Below are 23357 nucleotides of genomic sequence, written 5' to 3'. Positions count from 1 at the left end.
TTTGGAAGCTAAGAAGCTTTGGCTTCCAATTTTTCTGACTTCCTGCCCATATTTCAGGTCTAAAACAGCATTAATTGAGCCCCCACCTCCGCCACATCTTTCATCTCCATGTTGGAACCAGCGTTTTCGAGTTAATACATTTGCGACCGCAGCAGAGCTTGAAAGGCAGCTTTGCCGCAATACCGGGGTGTGATGAGGTGAAGCATATTGAAACTCTAGGGACCACTTCCAATCGGACGTTGTCTTTTGACAAAGTTCGACCGTAGCGGAGCTTGAAAGGCAGCTTTGCCGCAGTACCGCGGTGTGATGAGGTGAAGCATACTGAAAATCTAGGGACCACTTCCAATCGGACGTTGTCTTTTGGCAAAGTTCGACCGTAGCGGAGCTTGAAAGGCAGCTTTGCCGCATTAGGGGTGTGTGATGAGGTGAAGCATATTGAAAATCTGAAGGGGTCACTTTCAATCGAGCGTTGACTGTATTTGTTTTTGGGAAGTTCGAATAGTTCGAATAGTAAAATTCCAGTGCGAATCGAATCGAATAGCAAACACTATTCGGAAAATATTCGAAATTTCGAATATTCGCACACCCCTAAAAAAAACATGAATTCATCCTTTCGAACTGCCCGACTTTTTGGACAATTTCGCAGTCCGAAGGGAGTCGGAAAAATTTGGCTTTTTTTTTTCTGTCTTGCATTATAGGCTGCTACATGTGCAGTAGAATCTCTACAATGCAAAGTTCTTGGTATAATACAAAGTGTTTGCGCTGTCCAAATAGCCATGTGATCCTTAGCAAATCACATTTTTATTTATTCATGACGGTTACTTTAGCTGGCTTTCTTAATAGCCTGCCTTGCAAGGGCCTCGTGATACTGTAAGCTCTCGATAATTCAAACTCAAGGGGACCCCAGGATTTTGTTTGAATTATTTGAAGTTTGAATTATCAGAAGTGCTGATAACTATGACCTGGGCCCACACACCAACTTCTGTTGGAGTGAAACATTCTCATACCTGCCTACCTTGGGACCTCGAATTTCGCAAGATTCGTCAATTTGAGGGTGATGGATGTGACAAAAGAAAACTGTTGTGCATTTTTATTTGTTTCTCAGAGCTGCAGTGTCATAGATAGCTCTGAATGATTTCCAGTGATCATACTGGCACTCGTTATGACACTGCAAGTGCATGCGTGACTAATGAGCTCTTTGAGACGCTCTGGACACACAATTTGTTGTTCTAGTTGTGTCGACTAGTGGCCAAGGAAGAGCTGGATACATGGAGGTTTGGGTGCATAATAAATCTGCCTTCATTTACCTTCATTCTTCAGTGTACTGTTGCATATGATTACTTTGCTGAAGGCACTACCATGTTCGGCACGTCGTTTCCATGATGGGTGAAAGCATAATTTTTTGCTGCTCCAAATGGACATAACCGAAAACGAAATTGAACTATCTTTTTAGCCTGAGACTTGGTTCTATTTATGCAAAAACTGAACATGAATAACTTGAGGATAAATAGATATTTAATTACAATTTAATTAAGGTTAACTACAAAACACACATAAATCTACATACTATTATGACATTGTTTTTGTTGCAATAGAATATCGAGTGCCTTGAAATAATGTTGTATAAGTTTAAATAATAATATCTGGGGTTTAACGTCCCAAAAGTTGTATAAGTTTGAAACACTTACAGACAATTCTTCATAGGTCACGTCTGATAGGGTTGAGGGGAGACGTTGGTCTTGAAAAGTGTGTTTTTAATAGTTGGGTGAATGGAATGAAATTTAATACACTTATTCAGTTTTTCAGCAGATTCCAAATCTCTGAGTAGATTTTTAATAGCTGCATTAGAACAAAAGATGCGCTAGTTCTACAACGTTTTCTGGCACAATTCTTACGGGGATTTTTGGCAACTTCTTTTTGTCAAACACAAAAGCAAAGTATGCGGCAAGGTTGCCGGAAAGCTGGTATAGCTGATGATGCTATTTATTTTCTAATAAAATTTACCAAATGATAATTCTCGATAATCATAAAGTGTATGAAGCACAGATTTTTCACTCATATTTGCCTCCGTTTATTTTGCATTCGAAGTTTGATGAAAACAATCAAATTAGCGTCATAGGCTAGACAAAATCTCTGGCAGTCTTGCCACATATTTTGTTTTTGTGTTTGACAAAGCAAAGTTGCCAAAAAGTACTGCAAGAAGCTCTCAGAAATTGCATATCTTTTGTTCTAATGCAGATAATAAAAATCTACTTGAATATTTGGAATCTGCAGAAAAACTGAATAAGTGTATTAAATTTCATTCAGTTAACCCAACTAATAAAAAAATTTTTTTCAAGACCCATGTCTCCCCTTATGGGACAAAATGTGATGTGTCCTGCGACAGGTGGTAGGCCTTTTCCAGTCTTAGTATGCTTTTATGCATGGCACCAATTTACTGCAGCGAATGTGACTGAAGGAGTGTTCTGAATGTGATAGGCCATCTAGTATTTTTTTTTTTCTTCTTCAACAAACACGCGATTGTTGGTCCGCACAGTTTGGCTACTTTGGTCACTTTGACACATACAGGCAGGCAGTCAACCTTGTCTGCAAGTTTTAGCTATATAAGAACCCATATGTTCAGCAAAAAGCTACAAAGCCAGCAGATATATTCTGTATTCTAGCACGGATAAGTGGAAACTATGTATGAACTGAATTAACATAGCAGAGCTGTTTGAATTAAGTGCCTTTAAAATACATTGAAACCAATAGCAGGCCAACCAAAAATTTGAAATTTGTTTGTAGTATGTATTCCATGACCAATCCAGTTGTGCAAGTAAATTTTTTTTTCTATATATGAAATGACAGTACAGACATACGATGGAATAACCTGAAAACCAGGAAAATTTGGCTTTATTTCTAGAAGAAAACAAGTGTTCACATATCTGGACACGGGGAGCACCAGTTACACCAAGTCCATCAACCTTGATCATCGTACATGGCAACTTTGCTTGCCAGCAGTTCTATTTCAGTGCATTAATCATTATCCTCATCACCACTTATCATAATCAATGCCTTCATTATCACCATCGTTCGATGCATTTATCCTCATGTTCAATGGTTTCATCATCATCACCATTCAAGCCGCATTTGCTTGCCCGCAGCTCTGCTTCAATGTGTTCATCATCATTATTGTTCAATATAAATGCGTTCATTGATATGTTATAATTGAATGCTTTTATAATCATCATCAGCATCATTCAAGAGGCCTTTGCTTGCCAATGGCTCTGCTTCAACGCATTTATTGTTGGAGCTCCTCAACTCAGAACATTTGCTTTCGGTTGGCAACTCTAAAATTATGGCATATATGTTTTCATCGCTCAGTCCACGTCTTGAATAAAGCAAATAAATTCTAAATACAACTTATAAAAGCCGCCTCTAGCCCTATCATAGATAATATTTTTGTGCAGAGCTGCGCGACAGCAAATTGGGCCGTCCTACCATGGGCGTTCTAGCAACATCTCACACAAATGCGTCGACTAGCTTAAACACACTTCGCTATAAGTATGTTTTGTCCACATATGTAGACGCTGTGGTACAGAGGGTTAACCGTAAGTTTGAATCATCAGAACTTGAATTCTCATGAGTCTACTGAATATACCATAATGCAATTGCCCAGCTTGAAGGGCTTTTTAATGAAGAAAAATTTCAAGCCTTCATAAGTGCCTCGAAATGCATCACATAAGCTATAGTAACTGTGCCACAGATATAGCAGTTTTATCAGTGTTTAAAATAAAGTATGTCACTTAGTTATGCCACAAGTGTAGGCAGTGCCTTTGTGTGAGAGAAGGTGGGCCCTGAAAGGGTTAAGATCAAACATGGGGACTGTAAGTGCTGCTTTGCGGGGTGATGCACTTTCTCCCTTCTGTGAATTGATTTTTATTGAAGGGTACTGTGGTGGGCGAGTTCGAGCCAAGGTGGCCGAGGATGCAGGCCTAAGCCCGAGGGCTACAGAATCAAGACGCACGCTCCAAGTTCCCAGCAGAAGTAACCGAGTTTATTGTCAGTACACCCTTTATGTACTACATCCTACAGAGGGCGCCCCATAACCAACTTGGCTAGAGTTACGTATGCACTTGGCACTCACCTGCCCTCTACATCCCCCCTTTTGGGAAAATGAAAGAAAGCAACACCTCGCCATCAGGTATGCAACGTAACGACATGTCTCATGGCACTCTCCATCTGGACCGAGTGCACACAACCGACACCTGCGGCCTTGAGGGAGTAGCCAGGGCAACCGGCGGCGATGTAACTAGTGGAGGAGTGACCGTCCTAGGAGTTGGAGTGCTGCACAGAGGCTCTGGACGAGTTGGAGTGTGTGGCGGGCTTTGGCATCCTTGTGGCAGTGGACTGGAGCTGCCGAGGTCACAACCACTTGATGACGGAGACTGCTGCGGAACCAGGTGTCTCCGGTTATGGGCAAGAGCACCTGCATCTGTCTGGACCATGTAGGAGCACGGACACTGCGCTGGGCTAAGAATTGTGCCAGCACATTCTGCGTCGTGAATCCAGGCTCTCTCGCCCTCTCCCAGGGTATGTAAATCCTGCGCAGCATGCTGACGGTAAAAATCTTGACGCTGGTGACGTTGTTGGGCAGTGGCTGGTGGGACTGGAAGGCAAGTCCTGCGGTTGCGCCGCATGAGCAACTGAGCAGGGCTGTACCCGGTCATGCCAGGTGCGTTACGGTCAACAAGAGGGCCAAAGGCCAGTCTGGAGACTTCTTAAAAAGTTCCGTGGCAGTCCGCACCATTCGCTCGACTTCGCCATTAGACTGCAGGTACCTGGGACTGCTGGTGATGAGGAAGAAGCCGTAACTCTGGAAGAAGGCACGGCACTCTGCTGACTAAAATTGAGGTCCGTTGTCGCTGACGAGGGTCTCCGGGATGTCATGCCTTGTGAAGACACTTTTGATGATAGAGATCACCGCAGTGGATGTTGTGCGCAGGGACAGCACTTCTGGGTACCGAGAGTAGTAATCGACGAGGAAAAGGTAGTCTGCTCCTTTGTGATAAAAAACGTCCACCCCGACTCGCTCCCAGGGGCGGCTAGGCGTCACTGTACGAAGCAGTGGCTCCTCTGCTGGACCCGCGTGGTGGCACAGTTGGGACAGTTCTCCACCATGGTCTTTATCTGGCTCCCCATGGTCGGCCACCAGACAGCCCCCCTGGCAATGGCACGGCAACGGTTCACTCCGAGGTGTCCATTGTGGATAAGGGACAGGACGTGCTTCCGCAGAGAAGCAGGCACCAGTAGGCGTCCCCTGCAGAGGAGAAGGCCGTCACCGATAGTGAGTTCCACACAATGAGCCCAAAACTGAGTCATGTTGACAGGCAGATTCTCTTTCCGAGGCCACCCTCGCTCGCAGTTTGACCGTAGTTGAGCACACTCCCAATCTGCAGCCTGGTGAGCTCGGAAGTCATCGAGGAGGGCCACAAGTGTGTGAGGGATAGCGCAGAGTGCTTCTTGGATGTACAGCTCCACTTTGTCAATGGCTGGAGTCGCTGGCAGCTCGGCGACTGAGTCTTGCGAGAGTGCATCTGCGGTAGCCAACTGTTCCCCAGGCACAACTGTCTAATGTCTAATGTTCCCCAGCCACAAATGTCTAACTGTTACTGAAGTGCTAGGTCCGGGGTGGCATGAGGTCGAGGTCTGCAGTTCCAAGGTGTTTAACCAGTGACTTATGGTCGGTCTCCAGGCGGCAGCCAGTGCCTCTTTTTCAATCTGGCTGTACCTTCGTTTCGTTTCTGTCAGTGCACAAGAGGCATATGCGACTGGATGGCGATCCCCTGATGGTTGGTCTTGAAGTAATAGCACTGCAATCAGCCTGAAGGAACTGGCATCTGCGGAGACTGTCGTCAAGAGTGCAGGGTTGTACCTTGCGAGGCAGATGTCTGAGGACAGCATGCTCAAATGCTGCTCAAATGCTGCTTGCGCTGGTCCCCACGTCCAGGCTGCAATCTTGTTCAGGAGACTTCGGATCGGTGTAGTTGTCTGAGAGAGACCTGGGAGGAAGCGATCCACATGGTTGAGCATACCCAGAAAACGTTGGACACCATGAACGTCCTAAGGAGCAGGAGCGATGCCATTAGCACCGACGCCGCTGCCAAGGCATCGTGGACTGGACATGTCAAAACTGCACTTGGCAGCATTGAGGGTGACCCCCGCTTGTTGGAGGTGACAGATGACTGCTTGGAGGCGTTGGTCGTGCTTTTCTGTGATGTGGCCGAACACCAGGATGTCGTTCATGAAGTTAACCACATCGGCCAACCCTTCCAGCAGGCGAGACATCTGACATTGGAAGTATTCTGGGGCCTACGTTATGCGAAATGGGAGGCAGCAATAGCAGTACCTGCCAAACGGAGTTATGGAGGTCGTATACTTCTGGGCGTCACATGCCAGGCGTACTTGGTGGAAGCCTGAAGTTGTGTCCAACTTCGAAAAAACGCAGGCATCACCGAGCAGTCTGAGGGTTTGGTCAATGGTTGGAAGTTCGTGGTGTTCACGCAGAACGACTTGGTTGAGTTTGGTCAAATCCATGCAAAGGTGGTAACCCTCCGCTGGCTTCGGGACGACGACAAGGCCCGTGCACCAGTCCGTTGGTTCATCGACGTGCCGGATCACGCCCTCCTGCTCCATCTTGACAAGCTCCTTTTTGACGACGTCTCGTAGGGGTATCGGGATATGTCATGCTGTGCTGAGGGAATACGGTACCGCATCAGGCTTGATACGGATAGTGTACTCTGTTGGGAACGTGCCCAGGCCGGTGAAAAGGACTGGAGGGCTTCCAGAGGTGGTGTGTTCGGCAGAGCTAATGTGACGGCACCGACAAACTTGACAACACCGAGGGCAACGATGGCAGGATAGCCTAGTAGGGGCTGCTCTTGTCCCACAACGACGTAAAGGTGCTCATTGACTTGTCTGCCTCTCCAAGACAGTGCCACAGAGAAGGTGCCGAGAAGCTTCAGGGATTGTTTCCCGGGAAAAGTTCTTCGCCACGTGGCTTATTGAGGACGGCTGGGCAGCCAGGAAACGTACGTGGAACCACCGAAACGTTGGCACCAGAGTTCACCTTGAAGACGAGAGGGTGGCCATTGACCCAAACTTCAACGTACTGCCTGTTCTGAGCCACCGCCGTGACGGAATGGAGCTCCACAGATCTGAGGCGCTTCTTTGAGCGACATACCAACGCAAAGTGGCCTCGCTTCTTGCAGTGGTTACAGACCGCTTTAGCAGCTGGGCAGTCGGACCGTCGGTGGACCTCGTGACCGCAGAAGTGGCACTGCCCCCCTTGGCCGCTTTTCGAAGTCTCGTCGCCACCGTTGTTGCTGGTTTGAGAACCGTCGGGCCGGTCACACCACGCAAAGTTGCCAGAGTCCCATCTGTGGTTTCGTCCGTGTGTGCTGCATGGGTTTACGTAAAGTCGCCGCGTCCACGTTCGTTGCCGTCGGCGGTTGCCCAGCAGTGAACGACAGGCGTTGCTTCTCGCGCTCGGCATCTTCGTGCTGACGGGCTTGCACAAGTGCGTCGTCCAGGGAGAGGTTCGGAGTGCAGCACAGCTTGTTTGAGAGGTGAGAATCTGACAAACCCACGACGAAATGGCTGCGAACAAAACGCTTTTCAATGGCAGGTGACGGGTAGTTACACTTGCGTACCATGTTCCAAAGGGCCGTGAAGAAACTGTCGACGGTTTCGCTTGGTTGTTGTGTCCGCTTGTGGAAGTGAGAGCTCTCGTACACCTCGTTTACGGAGTGCACGAAGTAGCTTGTGAGCCACCGAGTGACTTCCGCATAAGACTTGTACACGTCTTCACCGGAGATGAGCGAACTGAGGACAACGCGTGCCCATGGACCCATGCAGTAGAGGAGGGTCCTAACCCTTGTCTCGTCTGGCATTGTGTGCATGCTGGTGGCGAAGGAGTAGTCTTCGAATGGGTGTAACCAGGGAAGCCACTTGCCGGCATCGTCAAAGGAAAATAGAGCTGGGCTCCGGAGACTGGTGGCCGTAAGGGCAGGAACTGGAGCGTCCTTATTAGCCATGTTGAATGGCAGGAACCTGGCATCCCACTTCTGACACCATGTGGTGGGCGAGTTCGAGCCAAGGCGGCCGAGGATGCAGGCCTAAGCCCGAGGACTGCAGAATCAAGACGCACGCTCTCCAAGTCCCCAGCAGAAGTGACCCAGTTTATTGTCAGTACATCCTATAGAGGGTGCCCCATAACCAACTTGGCTAGAGGTACGTATGCACTTGGCACTCTACAGGTACAAAGTTACACTTGGGAAAGAGAGGACAAAAAGCATTAACTCCTGACTGGGTCCTCCCACCTGAAATGGCAGTTTGCACATGAGCACTGGCAACATAATTGGAAGTGATGATGTAGCTTGAAAACATGCAGAAGGAAACACGCATAAAGTGCACATACAATGTGGAATGCTTACACAAAGATGAAACTATAGTTTGCAGGAATGTTTAAAATTGCAAACATTGCATCATTGTTGTGCATGAAAATAATAATGCACTAGTAAAAAGCTGGATTCCAAGAGATGGCAAATGCGTGAGGGGGAGACAGAAAATTAGGTGGGTAGATGAGATTAAGAAGTTTGTAGGTATAACGTGGCAGCAGAAAGGACAGGACCGGGTTGATTGGTGGAACATGGGAAAGGCCTTTGCCCTGCAGTGGGCATAGACAGGCTGACGATGATGATGATAAAAAAGCTATATACACAATGGCGACGTTGGTCTGTACCACATTATAAAGTGAAAGATCTTTATTGTTTATGACAGGTTAACTGGTCACCTTGTTTGAGCCCTTGTTGCGTGCAAGTCACGTCTTGCGCCACTATCGGCGTGTCGTCTGCTGCCACGGCGTAACGCGGCGGTCCACCGCGAAGTTGCTCGTGGCAACTGCACGGCAACTTTCTAATTGTACTAGTTGCAAACTCAAACATTTATCAATCTTCCAGTCGACGTTCGCGCATCTCATTTGCGGACTACTTAGGTGGATATGCATACGGTCGTCTGTATACATTGGCCCGCGTGCGTTGCTCATTGATTGGCTAAGAATCGATGTTCGGTCTATATTTGAGCTGTCTACATTGCACTGTAATGCCATGTGGCGCTGTGGGTATGGCATAAATAAATAAATAAATAAATAAATAAAATTAATTAATTAATTAACTTCCAAGCATAGGAGTTTCTAAATGATTGAGGGTTTTCAGCGTAATTTTTATAACTACCACTACACTTTTAGCTGCTGCCGTCTTATCTAGACCAAGAACAACCCCACACGTTTGTAAAAGCCTTTATAGTGTACAGTGGCGCAGCCATGGGGGGGGGCACACCGGGCCCGTGCCCCGCCCCCGAAATTTTTTTCTGCCATGTGTTACAGAGCACGAAATGACACTCGACCACACTCACCTGCCCGGACCCCACGTCAGATCAAGGGCGTGCCCCCCCCCCCCCGAAAAACATTTCTGCCTATGCCACCGATAGTGTACAAAGAAGGGTACTTACTCGAGATACAAAAACATTCTAGAAGTACAGTGCTTATGTTGTCTACAGTTTATTTTAAAAAAACTTTCTCGAAAAACATCACATGCTTTGCAAGACAAGTTTTCGCGACGGTTAAAGAGATACTGAACCAAAATCGGAAACCTTTACGAGAACTCTGTAAATTAAATCTCAGTGTGCGATTACATTAGGTAGATTTGTTGAACTTGTAAGACTGCGTGAGCTTGATTTCATCAACAACAAGCGTCCCCAATGCTGTATTTGGAGGCTGCTTACTCATTTGCCGTTGTATGGCTTCCAAGCAGGCGACTTGAAATCCATATTTACATGGAATGCCCTTCAGTATTTGCGTCAGCTGGCTCATTGTTGGCAGTGGTAGCATGTTCAAGTCTATCAGCAGCTTGTAGACTCACAAGCTGGCGATTCGTACAAGCAGGCACTTAAGCAACCATTCTGCGTTGTATCGCATTCCACATGGTGCCTTTGCTTTGATTTTGCGGAATGCAGTTGCAACCGCAAGCTTTTGGAGCAGTGGAAGACAGTCCAGCTGCTTGTTCAGGCACTCCTCCGAGGTCGTTTCTATTTTTCCTTTCAATTCCACGATTTCTTTCTTCTGCTTCTCGCGAACTGCTCTAGCCCTAAGCCACATTTCTTGTAAGGTTCTTCATCTTGAGCTTCTGAAAGGTTGCCTTCGCTGGTCTCTGCAGTCGCATCTTTCTACGCTGCCTTAAACGATTCGGACAGATCGGCCGTGATATGATCACCGAGCAGTTCTTCGTGCGTACTTTGTCGCTAGAAGAGTCGTCAGTATTGCCTCCTTCGCACAACTTCAGTTTTTCAACTTCACCGAGCAGATGTTCCATGCCCGCAGCACTTCTTACACTGTACGACAGCCGTTTGCGTTGTGTGCTGTAGCTGTTCACTACGCAGTTAAACTGCTCGTCAACTACAATTGTCTTTTGCACAAGTAAGTCTTCGTTCTCGAGCCGGCGAGTGTAAAATATTCCACACATCTTGTTCGATACCTCATCGTAAAATCTCTCGAAAATCTACTGCTTTGAAGGCAGCGCGACAGTTGACAACTGATCGAATGTCAGTGTGATGCAACTCTCAGTCTCAGTAGCTAGGAATTCGCCAGTCTCGAGAGTGTAGGTAATCGCCTACCTTTCATTTTGCTGTTCTATTTCTGGCGGCTCCTCCAAACTGGGCACTGGGCTTTCACGGGACGTTGTGCATTTTTTGGGGATTTGCGCCTTGCTCCCGAACATTTTGGCTTCGAAATGTGGGGTAGAAGTGCTGGGAACAAGCGCGGCACGGCACCGGGTGCGAGTTCCCACTTTCCACGTGGGATCAAAACGTCTTGTCCTGCAACAACATGACGATAGTGCTTTACCATGTCGTCACTCTCGAAATGAACGTCACAGACCTTGCATTTCGCAGTAAGCGTTCTATCTTTGCGATGCAAAGCTTGTTCCCACCTTTTCCGAAGGTCGCGGGATCGAATCCTGTCCGCGGCGGCTGCATTTTCGATGGAGGCGAAAATGTTTGAATCCCGTGTACTTAGATTTAGGTGCACGTTAAAGGTGGTCGAAATTTCCGGAGCCCTTCACTACGCCGTCTCTCATAATCATATCGTGGTTTTGGGACGTTAAACCCCAGATATTATTATTATTATGTTTCCACGTTTTTAATTGCGTGGGGTCTTTTGGGGGTCCAAAGAAGTGTTGTGAAGCGGAGCCGTCGTTGCGGTAGCCGCTCTTGCAGCCCCGTGCAAAGCAAGTCGGCATACCGCACCATGAATCTGATCGTCCTCGTTACGCTTCGTACATCATTTTGGGACGTTAAACCCCAGATATTATTATTATTATTACGCTTCGTACATCATGCACGTGTCTTCGTACAAGATGCTAAGCCTGGTCAAGAACAGTTGCAAAAATGACGAGCGAACAAAGCGCAGACGTCGCTGTAACCCACGTGCGCTCGTACGTCGCCGGCGCCGATCACAACAAGCGCCAGCCGCGGGAGCTAGACGTGACTGCAGCGCCACTAGTTCTCACGACCGCCACGCGGACCGCCTCTTTGGCGGAGCTTTTAAACTGAGTTTGTTCTAGTAACGTTGGTTGCGTGCACCCTGTGCAGGGACAATGCAGGCTGGACACCGCTGCACTATGCTGCGCTGGAGGGTCATGCCGAGGTTTGCACCCTGCTCATGGAGGCCGGTGCCCAGGCCTCGGAAACGGACAATGAGGGGCGCACACCGCTTATCTTGGCAGCACAGGAAGGACACACACAGGCTGTGCGTGCCATGCTGGACTTTGGAGGTCATCCTCCATCGCTGGTGGACCACAGGGCTCACGATGGCCGCACCGCCTTTCGGGTGGCTGCCCTTGAGGGACACAAGGAAACTGTAAGTGCGCATACTCTGATTTAGCTGCACACACCCGAGTCTCTGCTATGGAGTGTCTGGCAACCATGTTAGAACAAAAGGGGAATGAGACACAACCTAATGAAGCCACAAGAATAGTCCTTAACTGGAGTGTAGTCTGATTATGACATGAAAGGAAAGGAAATAACTTGCCGCCAGTAGGGACCATGCAGTGGTTTTGGCGACGCCAGGGTTTATTCATTTTTTGGTAGTGGTCATCGTCAATGGTAGGACAAAACAGACTGCGGAACTGGGTTTGGCAGTGCAGCTGTTGTCAATTACTGATAGTGACGGTTTCATTCATCATGCAGGCATATTCACGAGGATGACAGCAGATACACGGGCAACAAAAAAAATCAGGACAGAGTGCTGGCATTTGTCAGATTCAGGTGCATGTTCGGACACTTGCCTGCCTAGCAGGACATTTTTAAGGCTTAGCAGAATACTTACGAGTGTTTGCTGCCAAAGCATTTCTTTTACCGCAGATGATTCTAGTGCTTCAGTGTGTCTCGAGATAAACTGCTACTCAACCACCTCTGTGTGCTGGATGATGTGTTGCCTCTTGGGGACGTTAAACAGGTTCTCAGCAATGGCCCCAAGTTTGCTACCCAGCCTCAAAAATCCCTTGCTGAAGTTCTCGCCATGGCGAGGCAAGTGTCTGTATAAGTTCCTGAACATAAAGTTTATTTTTTAATTTTATTTATTTAATTATTTGTTTATAATGTTGGTCTATATTTTAGACTTTAGGCAGAGTGAGCAACAAGTCAGCAATAGCGCTGAACACGTACAAAAAGATACAGCAAACACATACGAAGAGGTGCAGCAATATACTTAAATGGGAAGATTTCAACAAAAAGCTTCATTAGTAAATATATATCCAGAGAGATGCAACAATAGAGCATCAAAGTTCATGTAAGTCAGAGCTATGCGTTATATGGATTCAAAGGCATGTAAATAAGATGATACAGTCGAGCACAGATATATCGAGCTCGAAGGGGATCGCAAATTAGTTCGATATATGAAAAGTTCGATATAAAATAATACAGGCCCCGAGACATTACCAGTGGCGGACGATCACCTACAATCGGCGCATTCAAGAATGACAACTAATTCCACACACACGATGCAACAGAATGTTTTATTTGCGCGAAAAAAAATCGCTTATCTTGGCCTGCTTCTTCGTCTACGAAATGAAGTTGAAGACGCTGGCCTCGATCTTATCAAGGCTGTCCAGGTGCGACAGCCCAATTCACTCCATGTCGCTGCAAAAGTGGCGAATGGAGCCGAACGCTGCCGCCACTTCTGCGGCGGAGTACGCGCATGTAGCCGCCGCCTCGTCCAGACGATCTTCGTCGCCACTTGAGCTGTCGGCCTGGGCATCCTGGGTCCCTGCGACCGCAGCTACAATGTCCTCATCAGTGAGGCTCGAAACAGCCTGAACATTGCAGTCTGCTTCCTCAAAATTGTCTGCAGACACTTCAGGTGGAACGGCAGCCGGGAAGAGGGACGACAACTCGTGAAATGCGTCGTCTATGCGCTTGTCGTCGCTTTCTTCACTGGTTTCCGCAAGTTCCGCCGTCACGAAGCCTGGCTTCCGGAAGCAGTTGGCCACTGTGTCCGTCTTCACGTCTCGCCAGGCGCCAGTCACCATTTGAATGGCACCAAGCAGGTCAACCTTCAGCCCACCTTGAAGAACTTGATGATGCCCCGGTCGAGCAGTTGCAGCTTCGCAGTCGTGTTGGCCAGCAGAAACTTCAGCTCGATGTTTTTGAGCTCGCAGGGGAGCACGCACGCAAAAGAGGAATGCGGTGGTATGCGACAACTCACAGAAGTGAACTCCGCCAACAAAGCACTCGCATTAAGTCACGATGGCGGCGATGGCTACCCGGGTTACCTGCGAGGGCAGCAGCGATGTACGAAAGGTGCGAGCTGTGGTTGGCTGAGCAAATACGAAAGGGGCGGGCTGTGGTTGGCTGATCAAAACTCACAAAACAGCGACAAAAAAAAGAAAGAAAAGGCGAAAGGAGGAGGTTGCCGGCTCCTTCAACTTCAGCTTATTTTTTATTCTTCTAGTTACAGACTAGAAACGTCCTCCGGGGCTAAAAGCTGCCGTGAGCAGCTTGACTGGACCCAGAAGGCGTTGTACATGACAGCGCGATAACAGTAAACATTTCGGTACAAAACTAAAACGAAAATTTGACACTCAGATACATGCTTTACGACATGCTTCGTTCCTGCTCTCCGAGCCGACGGTAACGCGGAGAGCGTAGAAGAAAGAGAGAGAGAAAAAAAAAAGAAAAAGAAAAAGCCGTTCCACAAGTTGGAGAACGCGCCCAGCAGGAGTACAGTCCGAGCCCTCTTGCCCTCACGTTTTTCGAACGTTTTGGGTGTCCGCTGAGGCGCGGTGCCGCAAAGGTCGCGGGGCTCAGCGAGTGCTGAAGCGCGCCTTCCAGTATGTTGGTATTACATGAAAACTCAGTTGCCCTTTGAATGTGATAGGACTGAGTAGGCTGTCCATGTACATTGCTTAGATATGTGTCCTTACTAATACGTAACTGGCCATGGTAAAGGAGATAAAAGAGTTTAATTTGCTTGTAGTCTCGCTTAATTTCCAGACACTCTGTCCTGTCCCTTATGAACCATATGAACAATGCATCACTAACTAGCCTGCCAATTGAAGTTGAGAGTTGTGCCAGGTGCCAGATGGTGTCTGATCCTGTACAGGTGCACGTCCTGCTGAGTTACAATGCGGACGTCAACTACCAGGATGCAGATGGTCGCTCGACACTGTATGTGCTTGCCTTGGAGGGTCGGGTAGACATGGCAGACTACATTTTGGCTCACGGAGCTGACCCTGAGATTGGCGATCTCGAAGGGCGCACACCACTGCACGTGGCTGCCTGGCAGGGCCATGTCGACTTGGTTGAACTGCTGCTCAGCCGCGGAGCCGATGTTGATGCCGAGGACAGTGACCAACGCACTGCCCTGCAGTCGGCCGCCTGGCAGGGACAGGCACACGTGGTCAAGCTCCTGCTGGAGCGAGGGGCTCAGGTGGGTGCCGACACCAATTTTATTTACAAAAAATTCAATACTAACAGTAGTGCATTAGCCAACTACCACTTCCGCGAAGCTTTTTCGACAATAAAAAAAATTGCAAGTGACCCTAATTTTTTACTTAAGTGTCTGGTAGTGGCACTCGCACGTTGGCATTCATCTGCTTCCTTGGGTTAGCATTGCGTTTCGTCACGCTGCCGAAGCAGATCTCTGAAGCCATGTGATTGAGATCTGCTTTGCCAGGTGCCACAACGACCCCAGCTGCTCACACTCTCTCAACCAGCTCAGACCATTTATAATGTAACCACTTACACTGCAGGACCGTATTTTCTCGCATATAACCCACACCAGAAAAGGGAAAAATGTGCTTAAAAAGTGGGGGTGCGGTTTATATGCAGGGGCGGGTTATATGCGAGAAAATACGGTATATGGTTTCTTCTGACTCCCATTTACCCTTTCGTGGAACTCGATGTATACGCATACCACTTGTTGTGCAGTCCCACGACATGAGAGACCGGTTATAATGTGGCTGCCGGAAAATACCCAGAGAATCGAGGGAGTGAGTGTCAGCGAAGGTGCACCAGCTGGGGAGAGAGCAATTACAGCATTGCGGAGAAGGAGGTGACGTGGAGCAGGGGGGAGAAAAAAGAAATTGAAGGCTGGTTAAACAGCGGCGCTGGTGGCATCACATTGGCAGGCATGGTGTGTACAAACCAGGCCATTTTCTTCCTGCTTTCCCTTCCACAAAGTCCTTTCCCTTTCTTTCTCTCCACGTGGCACATAGGCCTGTTCATTTTCAATGGACCTGTGGTGAGTAGTGGGGCCTATTTCTGTGACACATACTCGCTAGGCTAGGAACGCTCCCCAGAGAATAACCTCGTCTTTAAACAGCTCCCTCGTTGAAAAGAAAGGGGCAGCAGTGCTACACGGTGTGAGGAGGGAGAGCAGCCCAGGCAACGTCTTTGCCCACTTTGCTCCTCCGGCCACTTGTCTTCAATTTTCTGTCAGGAAGATAGAGTGCAGATATTGCACATGCAACCTCAATTCCCTCAGAAATGATCATGCTGGAACTCTTTCGTTACCATGAGAAAATGGTAATTTTTCATAGGTTTCGTGAAGAAATTTTTTGCCAGTGTAGAGAATACTCCAGCATGCATTGCAGCATACCCAGTTGTGCATAATGATTGCTATTTACAAAAAATGTAAGTTGCAGAGCAAGAAAAATATTATGGAAAATATAAAAACGTGGAAGTGTGTAATTTTTTGTTGCTGCTTGATAAAAACAGCAATAAAAAACATTATACAGTAGACTCTCAGTAAACGGAAGTCTCTTAAACGGAACAACTGCCTCTCACACGATTGGTTTCGGGCTTGTATTCTGCACCCCTGTTCGTCTCTCAGTAAATGGAACTCCTGTTAAACGGAACATATTTTTCTGGTCCCTTCAGGTTCCAACGAGAGTCTACGGTATAGTGTCACGTGGTTGTGACGTCAACGAAGACCGCAGGCGAGGTGTCCAAGATGAAACTCTTTATTTGGCTGAACTTGTGGCCGAGAAACGGAAAGTTAATTTACAGCAATACACGCGGTATGCGCTGATAGCGGCGAACAGAGCGTCGACCATCGATAAACTGACAAGCGGTGAAGCCGGTCAGCATTTATACATGCGCCATCAAATATTCCAGCGTTATCGCTGGTTGTCGCACAAGGTCTAGAATAAGCTCAAGTGTTCGCGTCTTGCGCGCAATCTTAACAAAACGATCTACAATAATCACGAAGCTTCTTGAACAATGAGGCGCGGTTTGCGCTGAGCGTTGCTGACGGTCTTTGTGGGCGAAAACTGAATACAGGGAAAGTGATAATAAGAAACGCACGTGGCAATGCCCCCCTCTGAAAAAGCATCGTCCTGGTGCTTAAAACAGAACACAGGGGGGGGGGGGGGGGCGGCAATGCATGCAACAATAAATAACAATAATAAAGCAAGAAAGTACAATAAACAAGCACAAGCAAGATAGTACAATAAAAATAAGCACAAGCAAGAAAGTACAATGATAAAGTAAAAGTACAGTCCTCAGATTCACTAACGCGCGTAATATCGCTTGAGGCGCACGACATGGATGACTTCAGGTCATGCACGGCGCCACTGAGAGTTCGTAATGCCGTCAGGGACAACCTCGTAGTCGAGTGCGCCGAGGCGTCGAAGTACCTTGTACAGTCTGAAGTATCGTCGAAGAAGCTTCTCGCTAAGTCCCCGTCGGCGTATTGGCGTCCATACCCATACACAGTTACCGGGTTGGTATTCCATGTGGCATCGTCGAAGGTTATAGCGGCAGCTGTCAGTCGTCTGGTGGTTCTTGATCCGTAGGCGGGCGAGCTGTCCTGCTTCTTCGGCGCGCTGTAGGTAGGTGGTCACGTCGATGTGTTCCTCGTCGGTCACGTTTGGTAACATGGCGTCGAGCGTCGTTGCCAGGCTCTGTTCGTAGACCAACTTGTATGACGTCATCTGCGTCGTTTCCTGTACGGCCGTGTTGTACGCGAAGGTCACGTACGGAAGGATGGCGTCCCACGTCTTGTGTTCGACGTCGACGTACGTGGCTAGCATGTTGGCGATGGTCTTATTTAGACGCTCAGTGAGGCCGTTGGTCTGTGGGTGGTACGCGGTGGTCTGGCGGTGGCTTGTGTGGCTGTATGCCAAGATCACCCGAGTTAGGTCAGCCGTAAGCGCCGTATCTCTGTCGGTGATGAGAACCTCTGGGGCACCGTGTCGAAGGACGATGCTCTCAACGAAGAACTTGGCTACCTCAACGGCACTGCCCTTGGGCAGGGCTTTTGTTTCGATGTAGCAGGTGAGGTAGTAGGTAGCCACGACGATCCATTTATTTCCGCAAGTCGACGTTGGGAACGGCCCCAGGAGGTCCATCCCGATCTGCTGGAATGGTCGCCGAGGAGGCTCGATCAGCTGAAGCAAGCCTGCTGATCTTGTGGGCGGTGTCTTCCGTCGCTGACAGTCTCGGCACGTCCTTACGTAGCGAGTGACGTCGGCGGCAAGGCGCAGCCAGTAGTACTTTTCCTGTACTCGTGCGAGCGTTCGGGAAAGTCCGAGGTGTCCAGCCGTTGGGTCGTCGTGCAGGGCATGCAAAATTTCTGGTCGCAGTCCCGAAGGTACAATGATAAGGTAGCTGGCTCGCGCCGGAGTGAAGTTCTTCTTTACGAGGACGTTGTTTTTCAAGGAAAATGACGCCAATCCTCGCCTGAATACTTTTGGGACAACAATGGTCCTGCCCTCCAGGTATTCCACTACACCCTTAAGTTTCGGGTCGGCTCACTGTCGTTCGGCGAAGTCGTCGGCCCTTATGGCTTCCAAGAAGCTGTCATCATCCTGGTCGTCGGGCGGTGGTGGGTCGACGGAGGCACGAGGCAAGCAGTCAACGTCGGAGTGTTTCCTTCCGGACTTGTACACGACGGTAATGTCGAATTCTTGAAGTCTTAGGCTCCACTGTGCGAGGCGACTTGAAGGGTCCTTCAAGTTAGCTAGCCAACACAAGGCGTGATGGTCTCTCACAACTTTGAAGGGCCTGCCGTAGAGGTAGGGGCGAAACTTTGACATAGCCCAGATGATGGCAAGGCACTCCTTTTTTGTTGTGGAATAGTTGGCCTCTGCCTTAGACAGCGACCGGCTAGCATAACTGATAACCCTTTCTAGTCCCTCCGTCCGCTGCACAAGTACGGCGCCGAGTCCGACGCTGCTTGCATCGGTGTGAATCTCCATATCGGCGTATTCGTCGAAATGCGCAAGTATCGGAGGAGTCTGCAGGCGTCGTTTCAGTTCATGAAATGCTTCGACTTGCGCTGTTTGCCACCTGAATTCGACGTCGGTCTTCGTGAGCTGCGTTAGTGGCTCGGCGATCCATGAAAAGTCTTTGACAAAGCGTCTGTAATAGGCGCACAAGCCGAGAAATCGGCGCATGGCCTTCTTGTCGGTGGATGGCGGGAAAGCGGCGATGGCAGCTGTTTTCTGCGGGTCTGGGCGCACTCCAGTCTTGCTGATCACGTGACCCAAAAACAAGAGCTCCTCGTACGCAAAGCGGCACTTTTGTGGTTTCAGGGTGAGCCCGGAGTTCTTGATTGCTTGAAGTACGGATTCAAGGCGCAGGAGGTGTTCGTCGAAGTTCGAGGAAAACACAACAACGTCGTCCAAGTAAACAAGGCAAGTTTGCCACTTCAAGCCAGCTAATACTGTATCCATGACTCGTTGGAAAGTCGCAGGTGCCGAGCAAAGACCGAAGGGCATGACCTTGAACTCGAACAGGCCGTCCGGTGTTATGAAGGCAGTCTTTTCTCGGTCTTTCTCGTCGACTTCGATTTGCCAGTAGCCGGTCTTGAGGTCCATCGAAGAAAAGTAGAGGAAAAAACTGTAATGACGCAAAGAAGACAGGGACGAAGCGAAGACACAAACAGACAGACACAGGCGCCGTCTGTTCGTATCTTCGCTTCTTCCCCGCCTTCTTTGCGTCATTACAGTTTTTTCCTCAAGTTATGAACCAACTAGCTCAGCAGCAACAAGCCCTGAAAAAAAGTACTTCGCGTTGTGGAGTCGATCTAGGGCGTCGTCTATACGTGGGAGAGGATACACGTCCTTTTTCGTGATTTTGTTCAGGCGACGATAATCAACGCAGAAATGTAACGTCCCATCCTTCTTCCTCACTAACACCACAGGTGACGCCCACAGACTCTTGGACGGCTGGATGATGTCGTCACGTAGAATTTCGTCGACCTGTTTCTTGACGGCCTCGCGTTCTCGCGTCAAAACTCGGTACGGGCTGTGACGGATCGGTCGGGCACTTTCTTCTGTTATGATGCGATGTTTCGCGACTGGGGTCTGTCGAATTCTTGACGACGACGAAAAGCAGTCCTTGTGTTGCAGGAGCAGGGTTTCGAGCTGGTCTTGCTTGACCTTCGGAAGGCTCGGGTTGATGTTGAAATCTGGTTCAGGATTTCGATTCGTCAAAGCAGGTTCGGCAGCATCGAGGAGGGCGAAAGCATTGCTGGGGGCCACACATTCATCGATGTAGGTGACCGTCGTGCCAGTGTTGAGGTGCCTATATTCGTGGCTGAAGTTTGTCAGCACTACCTTTGCTTTACCGCCACGCAGCTCGGCTATACCTCTTGCGATGCAAATTTGACGGTTCAGAAGTAGGTGCTGATCGCCCTCGATGACGCCTTCAAGGTTCGCAGGTTTTTCGGTGCCGACGGAAATAATGACGCTGGAGCGTGGCGGAACGGTCACCTGCTCTTCTATCACATTCAGTGCATGGTTCCCTGGCGTCGCGTTGGCGGGAGCGCTTTGTCTGAGGTTATTGTTATCGACTCAGACCTCAGGTCGATGACGGCGCTGTGGTCACTTAGGAAGTCCATTCCAAGTATCACATCCCTGGAGCAGTTTTGTAGGATTACAAAGCTCGCAGGATAAGTCCGGTTATTGATGGTGACTCTCGCCGTGCAGACACCAATCGGCGTTATCAGGTGGCTTCCGGCTGTCCGGATTTCGAGTCCACTCCAAGCGGTCTTTACTTTCTTCAGCTTGGTGGTGAATGGCCCACTGACAACTGAATAGTTGGCCCCAGTGTCGACGAGGGCGGTGACATTGTGGCCGTCGATGAGAACGTCGAGGTTGCTAGTTCGTCGTCTGGCGTTGCAGTTAGGTCGTGGTGTTGGGTCACGGCTACGTTGGTTTGTTCCACTGCTTTCCCATTGCGCCGTCAGGCCTTCTTCGGTCCACAAGGTTTCGTCGGCAGGGCTTCGTCTGCCTTGTGTCATGTTCTGCAGGTCTCGTCGCGTTGTCGTCGGCGGTGGCCGCAGAGGATCTTCGGCATTTCGTCGTACAGCAACAGACCTTTTTCAAGCAATCCCATAGCGCCCCGCGGGCGCGCGGAGCACTATGGGAAAAGTGTGTACGCCGAGCGAGCCGGCTGTTCGCTCGCCTGCTGCTCGTTGGCGCCGTGATATCGGTGGCACCACGAAACGAAAAGAACACGTCGCCGCTTCTTAACTATTCTTACGCCGTAAATACTGCACACATCCGGACGCATCTGCATATATATATATATATACGCATGAAATGCGAAAGGATTAACACAGTGCGGTGTCTCGGCATTACCAAGCGGATATTCATCGGATGTATAGTAGTTAAGCAGCATGCGTATTATCGCGTGCCGATATTATCAAGATGTATTAAATATGAGCTGGAACACCGAATTCATTCTAAAAGACAGGGCGTGCAAACACGGACACAAGGAAGAAGTCAAGACACCACAGACGCCGACTAACAACTACAAAGGCGCACAACGGCGAAAAAAAAAAAGAAACGAAAACTTATCTGCGCATGCCCAACCTGTCAGTCTGGCACGCGTGGGGTTCTACATGACAGATTAAGGCATTTGATTTCTTCTTATGCAAGTTAATCGACGATTAACTCACGCATGCGCTATCACTGCTATCGATATGCCATGCCTCAGTCATTGAACGCGTTTCTTCATTCCTGTGCCGGTATAGAACTGCGCGTGCATCCAACTTCGACGTGCACTTACATTCTCGGCAATGTAAAGAAAGATTAGGAGGTGAGCCTCCGGTTAGCGATCTCTTATGTTCCAATAATCTCTAACACAGCGGCCCGTCTGTCCTACGTGGAAGCAGCCGCAGCTAAAAGGAACCTTATACACCACACCTGTACGGCAATCACAGAATTTGTTGGTGTTTTTTACGAAACAAATATCGGTCCGCATCTTGTCTATTACTCACTCATTATTTCTCTGCACAGCGGCAAAAATCTTACCTAGACTGTGAGGTATGCAATGAATGTAAGGAATTTTCCTATCGAATTTCTACAACCATGCACGGACTTCACAAAACCGACTTCTTTAAACGTTCAGCGACAGTGGCCACTGCAATGTGAGGATAACCTACATCTAAAAGATGTAGTTTAAAAATGTAGATGTCGACCATCTAACCGAATTCATGTTTATTGAACGATTACTTGCAATGTCCTGATATTAGCGAGATGCATCGTATTGCCAGAGACAGGTTTTCGCTTGAGCATTTATGAACACTCTTGCGCTTGCCGGCTGCACTTAGTCGCTATGGCCTTAAAAGGGTAATTTCGTATCGGCCCCGAGCACGACTATACATGTCCACAGTGTGGTCACATGTGAGGCAGCACGCGAAAACACAACCGGCGTTTGTAAAATATATTTGCCGTCAGTGTCAACGAATGGTAATGAATTCGTATCCTTTGTTACCTGACGTACGAGCGACGCGCACGCTGTCTAATCAATGTAGCTTGCTTTGCTAAAGGTGTACTGTCTCGCGCTATCTTTACATATTAGAGCCTGACCTTGTGCTCGTCAACAGTGTCGGTGGGCGTTGATTTCGAATGGATCCACGGTTCACAAATTGTAATGACCGCTCGCGGAATTTGTCTAGGAAACCGAGTTGTATCTTTTTGTTTAATTTATGCCGCAAGGCATGCTGGCGCCAAAAAATAAAAATTATGACGCTTCGGAACCGCTCAGGTGGTCCGACGATCAGTGGCACGCGGGAACACTAGACAGATGGAAATCGTAGAGAGGCCATCGTTGTTAAACACAGAAGAAGTTTACGACTGATTTACGCAGTAATGTGTTACACCTTGTCGCATTCACTTGATCTGACAAGTGCTGGCACGGTGTAAGCGGAGAGCTAAAGCGCGAGGCCTGCGCGCTGGGTGCGGCGACTGCTGCGGCGTACACACTTTTCCCGTGAGCGCTTGCGCGCCCGTTGGTGGCGCTCGTGTGCTTGAAAAGGGTCTACTACACCTCCATCAGTTGCTGCCTTTAGTTTCCCGGATATGGGCTAGGCGACCGGCCCCGGTTTGGGCCAGTATACTGCCGGCGGTGCGGTGACATGTAGCGGCCTGGCGATGGCGAGCGGGAAGGTCGTCGTTCTTGCCACTGTGTTCCGGTGAGATAGTCGTCGATGTCACGAGGCCGTTCGCCTGGCTGTGGGTGCGGCGCGTTGACGGCGAATCCACGTAGCCCCCATCTGTCAGTACTGGCAGCGGCGGTACGTGTGGCCGGCCTCCCTGCAGTGGTAGCAGAGAGGGCGATTGTCAGGGGCGCGCTAAACATCGGTCTTCCTTGGCGCGTTGCGCGGGGCATAGCGCTGGGCGACAGGAGGACGGTAGGGCGTCGGTGGTGGCGGCAGCGGCGGCGTCTGGCGGCCGAACTGTGGCGATGTGCTGTTTTGACGTTGTCGCGGAGCGGGCACGGGACGGCAGACTGCAGCAGCGTAGGTCATG

The 23357-nt window shown here is 49.1% G+C and overlaps 1 protein-coding gene across 1 annotated transcript in view; it reads left to right on the top strand.

The window, feature by feature from the left end:
• LOC119382412 (ankyrin repeat domain-containing protein 50-like) overlaps positions 1 to 23357 on the top strand; it is a 191069-nt gene that overhangs the window by 151270 nt on the left and 16442 nt on the right. The window contains 2 exon segments of the mRNA XM_037650105.2: positions 11686 to 11953; positions 14696 to 15022. Of these exon segments, the coding sequence (XP_037506033.1) occupies positions 11686 to 11953; positions 14696 to 15022 (595 nt within the window).

This window comes from Rhipicephalus sanguineus, chromosome 2, assembly GCF_013339695.2.
Source record: "Rhipicephalus sanguineus isolate Rsan-2018 chromosome 2, BIME_Rsan_1.4, whole genome shotgun sequence".
NCBI classification, from domain to species: Eukaryota; Metazoa; Arthropoda; class Arachnida; order Ixodida; family Ixodidae; genus Rhipicephalus; species Rhipicephalus sanguineus.
The sequence above is the reverse complement of the archived record's forward strand: the minus strand, read 5'-3'. Positions and strand labels throughout refer to the sequence as shown.